Here is a 7288-nt window from a genome sequence, read left to right on the forward strand (position 1 = left end):
GAGTTCTGGAACCAGGAGGTTATGCTGCAGCTGTACAAAGCTCTGGTACGGCCACACTTGGAGTATTGTGTACAGTTCTGGTCACCGCATTATAAGAAGGATGTGGAAGCTTTGGAAAGGGTGCAGAGGAGATTTACTAGGATGTTGCCTGGTATGGAAGGAATGTCTTATGAGGAAAGGCTGAGGGTCTTGAGGCTGTTCTCGTTAGAGAGAAGGTTGAGAGGTGACTTAATAGATACATACAAGATAATCAGAGGGTTAGATAGGGTGGACAGGGAGAGCCTTTTTCCAAGTATGGGGATGGCAAACACGAGGGGACACGACTTTAAAGTGAGGGGAGATAGGTATAAGACAGATGTCAGAGGTAGTTTCTTTACTCCGAGAGTAGTAAGGGTATGGAATGCTTTGCCTGCAATGGTAGTAGATTCGCCAAGTTTAAGTGCATTTAAGTCGTCATTGGACAGGCATATGGACGTACATGGAATAGTGTAGGTGGGATGGGCTTCAGATTAGTATGACAGGGCGGCGCAACATCGAGGGCCGAAGGGCCTGTACTGCGCTGTAATGTTCTATGATTATTATTTGAATGGCTGTAAATTGAGTACAGTGAGTAAAATGATCAAATTGCAGAGCAGACCTGATGGGCCGAATGGCCTAATTCTACTCATTTTCTTATGGTCTTGTGTTGTGTTCAATGACACCTGGGTATCCCCATGTAGTACTGAAAGTAAATGGGCAGGTGTAACATGTAGTAAAGAAGACAAACTTTATGTTAGCCACCTTAGCGAGAGGATTTAATACATTAGCAAGATGTCTTACTGCAATTATAGAGGGCATGGGTGAGGCCACATCTGGAATAATGTGTGGAATTTTGGTCTTCATATCTGACGCAGGACATTCTTGCGATAGAAGGAGTGCAACAAAGGTTTACCTAATTGATTCCTGGGATGGAAGGATTGATGTGTGAGGACGGTTTGAGTATTCACTGGAGTTGAGAAGAATGAGGAGAGAATTTCACAAAACCGATAACATTCTCACAGTAAATGAGACAGAATAGATGCAGGAAAGATGTTCCAGATGGTAAGGGAGTCCAGAACCAAGGATCATAGTTGAAGGATAAGGGGTAAGAGGATTGCGAGGAGGAAAAATGTTATCACCCAGAGAGTAGTGAGCCTGTGGAATTCACAACCACAAAATGGTTGAGACCAAAACATTGTGTTTTCAAGAAGGAGGTAGATATAGTTCTTGTGGCTGAAGCAATCCAGGGATATGGGGAAAGGGCAGGATTAGGGTATTGAGTTCAATGTTCAGCCATATTATATTGAATGAATGAGCAGGTTCAAAGGGTCAGATGGCCTCTTGCTGCTCCTATCTTTTATGTTTCTCTGTTCTATGTTTTTTTTGTAATCTTTACAAAATGAAAGGAATTGGGGATGAATGGAAAATTGTGTGGATACGAGGAGCAGGTCAGTGGCTAGGAATTGTGTGGCAACTCACCCCATGTTTCCCTACAGCTGGTTCACTATCAACAAGGTACAAGTCAAGAATGTGAGGGAGTGCTCTCCACTTGCCTGTGTGAGAATGTAACTCCAGAAACGCTCAAAAGCCACTCAAAGACAACACTCAGTGCAAAACAACTGGCTTGATCAGCACCCTTTTCACCACCTCTAAACTGTGGTGGTAATATGCATCTTGTATAAAACACAGTGCAGCATTTTGCTGAGACTTTTTCAAAATATCTCAAGCTGTGACCCCTCTTTGTGGGAGGATAAAGGAACTCGTATATCACCGACCTAGCTTGGAACTGTAATTTCACTCCTTCACTCTCGCTGAAAACCTGATTGCAATTCCCATGTCACAATGACTCCTGTTCAAGAAAATGTCGTATCAACTTCACAAGTGATATTGCTGATAAATGCTCACCTTGCAAACGATGGCCACACCCACAAATTATACAAAATATACTTTCACCTCTCGTGGCTTATGTTTTGAACCCTCCAGACTAATAATGGTTTGATTTTTTTTTGTGCTGGCGAGGTGTCAAATGAAATGATATATAGGGTTGGACAGCATTGACCCGTTTTGTTGGGAGCTGTACGTCATTGAATAGCAAGAGGTCTCTGTAACTCATAATTAGTCAAATATTGTGGAAGTCTCAGACTCTTATGGAAAAATGGTCACCCCCTCTTCCAACTTTTCAGAATTTTTTATCCAGAGTCTCAGTTGCCCAGATTTTGGGGTTAATGGAACAATTTAGTGCAATGGACATTGGAAGTTCAGTTTGGTTTCAAAATACAGAAATTCTTTGTTTGTAATATTCGGCTAATCAAGATTTTGCATTTCTAGCGTTGTATTTTAATTCAGCTTGACTTTTACAGGTGAATCTGTTCCCTGATATCGAAGAACAGTTTGTTGAAGAACTGATAACGACAAACGAAATCTGGGATTTAAATGTGTAAGTCATTCTAATCATTAGATGGAGGAATATGTGATACTGTAATTTGTGGAAAATAGAAGTAACAATAAAGTCGCTAATATCATTATGGACCATAGAGCTGCTCTCTTATTAGAGAGAAGCGACTGGTGATGGTTTCACCTGAGGGTCACTACACCTCAGGCGATGGAAGAGGTTAAGAAGTGCAGACCTTGAGGATGACAAAAATTGTGGGAATTGATGCAAACTGGCCATCCAGCCAACTAACTAACTGAGCTAACTAACCCTGAAAACACACAGAATGGGGTACTGCAAATGTAACCAATTTAGTGTACCCAATAACTTTTCTTGAGTATTGTATTGCTGAGAATGCTGTTGCTCTTGCAGTCGTTCTTGTATATAATTCCACCTCTTCAGAGAGAGAGTTTCTCGAATATTATCAGTTTCAAGCACTGCATATTTGATTTTGTGTTTCTGCAGTCAGACTACTACAGTGTAGAAGGAAGCTATTTGGCCCATCAAACCTGTACTGCCTGTTTATTAGACCGAACAAGCTAATCCTACACACTGACTACTTTTTAAAACTTCATTCATGGGATGTGGGTGCCACTGTCTCGGCCAGCATTAATTACCCTAATTGCACAGAGGGCAGTTAATTGTTACCGAAAATGCTATGGGTCTGGAGTCATATGTAGTCGAGATCAGTTAAGGATGGCAGTTTCCTTGCATAAAGGACATTAGTGACTCCGATGTTTTTTTTGTGGTCATCATTAGGCCCCTAATTCCAGATATTTAATTCAGATTTCACCATTTTTTGTAGCAGGATTTGAACCTGGACTAATAGTCTAGTGATAATATCACAAGGTCATCATCTTGCCCTTCTATATAACCCTTCAATGTTTTTCCTTCCAAATATGTATCTCAGTCTCCTTTGAAATTTAGTGTTGAATATATTTGAGACTCTTTTTCAGGAAATGCATTCCTGGTCACTTCAACATCCTCAAATAATCTCAACTTCTTTTGCCTGTCGCCTGAGCACTGTGTGCTCTGGGATCTTGTCCATTTGCCACTGGAAAGTGTCCATCAGAGTCCTTCTTGATTTTGATGATATTAAATGTCTTAACAGCACGTCAGGCTCACTGCAGTCAACTTCTTAGGGCGACACGGTGGCACAGTCGTTAGCACTTCTGCCTCACAGCGCCAGAGACTCGAGTTCAATTCCCGCCTCGGGCAACTGTCTGTGTGGAGTTTGCACATTCTCACAGTTTGCTCCAGGTGCTCCGGTTTCCTCCCACAGTCCAAAGATGTGCAGGTGAGGTGAATTGGCCGTGCTAAATTGCCCGTAGTGTTAGGTGAAGGGGTAAATGTAGGGGAATGGGTCTGGGTGGGTTGCTGGTTGGAGGGTCGGTGTGGACTTGTTGGGCCGAATGGCCTGTTTCCACACTGTAAGTAATCTAATCTAATCTAATCTAATCTAATCTAAACAAGCACCCAGCATCTGCAGTCTCTTGACATAACTGAAACACTTTAATTTTGGTTCATTTTGATAAGTCTGCTCTGCAACTTTTCTAAGGCTTTGTTATCCTTCTGAAGTGTGGTACCCAAAATTGAACATATTATTCCAGTATTAGCTTTTTAGTATAATCTTTTCTTTGACTCTTTGTAACAATGATCATTTCTAAGCTAAGCTTTAACCAACGTGGTCACTAAAAAGTGCATGACAGCATCACTTTTGTTTTATTCACTTGAGTCATGGGCGTCGCTGGCTTGTCAGCATTTATTCCCTATCCTTGGTTGCCTTTGAAAAGGCAGTGGTGAGCTGCTTTCTTGAACCACAGCAATCCATGTTCTGTAGGCTGTTAGGGAGGGAATTCCAGGATTTTGGCCCAGTGACATTGAAGGTGCTGTAATATATTTTCAAGTCAGGATGGTGAGTGGCTTGGAGGGGACCTTGAAAGTTTTGGTGTTCCCATGAATTTGCTACCCTTGTTCTTTTATATGAAAATGGCCGTGAGTTTTAAAGGTGCTGTCTAAGGATTTTAGTGAATCATGGGATGACTTAGTTCTCCTTTACTCATTATTTGAGTTAACACCTCACTTATGGATCTCACTTTGTCTGGCCACATCATGACTATGATATCAAATTTGTTTAGTTAAAAGTCACAACTGTGAAACTAACATTTGCTACCACAAAACATTTTTTGACATATATGTGTGTGGTCTAAAACTTGATTTTGAAAATAGAACACATTTTCAAGAACGCAGGTAGTTGCAGAACATAAAACATTATTTTATTGAGTTGAAGTGCTTTTTAATGCACAACGTTGTGCAGTTAAATGGAAAGATAAGCAGGAGGATAGCATGTATGCAGGTGGATTTAACCTTGAGGCAGATTAGGAATACAACAAAAAGGAAGGATAATTTAGGACATCTTATGACTTCCAATATCTCTAATGATAAGAATGTTAGCATTAAGGCACTTTACCTGAATGCTCGTAGCATTCGTAACAAAGTAGATGAACTAACGGCACAGATCATCGTGAATGATTATGATGTGGTAGGCATCACAGAGACATGGTTGCAGGGGGTTCAGGACTGGCAGTTAAACCTCCAAGGGTTTACAACTTATCGAAAAGACAGGGAGGTGGGCAGAGGGGGTGGGGTGGCCTTGTTAGTTAAGAACAAAATTAAATCTATGACACTGAATGACTTAGGGTCGGATGATGTGGAGTCTGTGTGGGTGGAATTGAGGAACCACAAAGGCAAAAAAACCATAATGGGAGTTATGCACAGACCTCCTACCAGTGGTCAGGACCAGGGGCGCAACATGTACTAGGAAATACAAAAAGCATGTCAGAAAGGCAAGGTCACGGTGATCATGGGGGACTTCAATATGCAGGTGGACTGGGTAAATGTTACCAGTAGATCCAAAGAAAGGGAATTCTTGGAATGCTTACAGGATGGCTTTTTGGAACAGCTTGTCATGGAGCCCACAAGGGAGCAGGCTATTCTGGACCCAGTGCTATGTAATGAACCAGACTTTATAAAAAGAGGAACTGATGAAAATAGACTGGAAGCAGAGCCTAGCAGGGAAGACAGTAGAGCAGAAGTGGCAGGAGTTTGTGGGTAAAATTGAGGACACTGTACAGAGGTTCATCCCCAAGAAGAGAAAGATTATCCGGGGAGGGCTTAGACAGCCATGGCTGACAAAGGAAGTCAGGAAATCTATCAAAGAAAAAGAGAGATCCTATAAAGTGGCCAAGAGCACTGGGAAATCAGAAGATTGGGAAGGCTACAAAAACAAACAGAGGATAACAAAGAGAGAAATAAGGAAGGAGAGGATCAAATATGAAGGTAGGCTAGCCAGTAATATTAGAAATGATAGTATACTTTCAATACATAAGAAACAAACGACAGGTAAAAGTAGACATTGGGCCACTTCAAACTGATGCTGGAAGGCTAGTGATGGGAGATAAGGAAATAGCAGGAGAACTTAATTAGTACTTTGCGTCAGTCTTCACAGTGGAAGACATGAGTAATATCCCAGCAATTAAAGGGGGTCAGGGGGCTGAGTTGAGTGTGGTTGCTGTTACAAAAGAGAGAGTGCTAGAAAAGGAGAACTTAATAAGTACTTTGCGTCAGTCTTCACAGTGGAAGACATGAGTAATATCCCAACAATTAAAGGGGGTCAGGGGCTGAGTTGAGTGTGGTTGCTGTTACAAAAGAGAGAGTGCTAGAAAAGCTAAAAGGTCTTAAAATTGACAAATCTCCTGTCCCTGATGGGCTACATCCTAGAGTTCTGAGGGAGGTGGCTGAGGAAATAACGGAGGCGTTGGTTGAGATCTTTCAAAAGTCACTGGAGTCAGGGAAAGCCCCGGATGATTGGAAGACCGCTGTTGTAGCCCCATTATTCAAGAAAGGATCAAGACAAAAGATGGAAAATTATAGGCCAATTAGCCTAACCTCGGTTGTTGGTAAAATTCTAGAATCCATCGTTAAGGATGAGGTTTCTACATTCTTGGAAGAGCAGGGTCGGATTAGAACAAGTCAACATGGATTTAGTAAGGGGAGGTCGTGCCTGACAAACCTGTTAGAATTCTTTGAAGAGGTGACAAGTAGGTTAGACCAGGGAAACCCAGTGGATGTGGTCTATCTCGACTTCCAAAAGGCCTTTGATAAGGTGCCACATGGGAGGCTGCTGAGCAAGATGAGGGCCCTGGTGTTCGAGGTGAGCTACTGGCATGGATTGAGGATTGGCTGTCTGACAGGCAGAGAGTTGGGATAAGAAGTTCTTTTTCGGAATGGCAGCCGGTGACGAGCGGTGTCCCGCAGGGTTCAGTGTTGGGGCCGCAGCTGTTCACGTTATATATTAATGTTATGGATGAAGGCACTGGGGGCATTCTAGTGAAGTTTGCCGATGATACGAAGTTCGGTGGACAGGCAGGTAGTACTGAGGAAGTGGGGAGGCTGCAGAAGGATCTCGACAGGTTGGGAGAGTGGTCCAGGAAATGGCTGATGAAGTTTAGTTTGAGCAAATGCGAGGTGTTGCACTTTTGAAAAAAGAATACAAGCATGGACTACTTTCTAAACAGTGAGAAAATTCATAAAGCCAAAGTACAAAGAGATCTGGGAGTGCTAGTCGAGGATTCTCTAAAGGTCAACATGCAAGTTGAATCCGTGATTAAAAAAGCGAATGCAATGTTGTCATTTATCTCAAGAGGGTTGGAATATAAAAGCAGCGATGTGCTACTGAGACTTTATAAAGTTCTGGTTAGGCCCCATTTGGAGTACTGTGTCCAGTTTTGGGCCCCACACCTCAGGAGGGACATACTGGCACTGGAGCATGTCCAGCGG

General features: G+C 42.4%; 1 protein-coding gene across 1 annotated transcript in view; it reads left to right on the plus strand.

The window, feature by feature from the left end:
* The window catches only part of rnf216 (ring finger protein 216), a 230293-nt gene that overhangs the window by 68674 nt on the left and 154331 nt on the right, over positions 1 to 7288 (plus strand). Inside the window, exon 5 of the mRNA XM_043711263.1 lies at positions 2379 to 2455. Within this exon, the coding sequence (XP_043567198.1) occupies positions 2379 to 2455 (77 nt within the window). The remainder of the gene's footprint in view (positions 1 to 2378; positions 2456 to 7288) is intronic.

The sequence above is a fragment of the Chiloscyllium plagiosum genome, chromosome 21 (genome assembly GCF_004010195.1).
Source record: "Chiloscyllium plagiosum isolate BGI_BamShark_2017 chromosome 21, ASM401019v2, whole genome shotgun sequence".
Lineage (NCBI taxonomy): Eukaryota > Metazoa > Chordata > Chondrichthyes > Orectolobiformes > Hemiscylliidae > Chiloscyllium > Chiloscyllium plagiosum.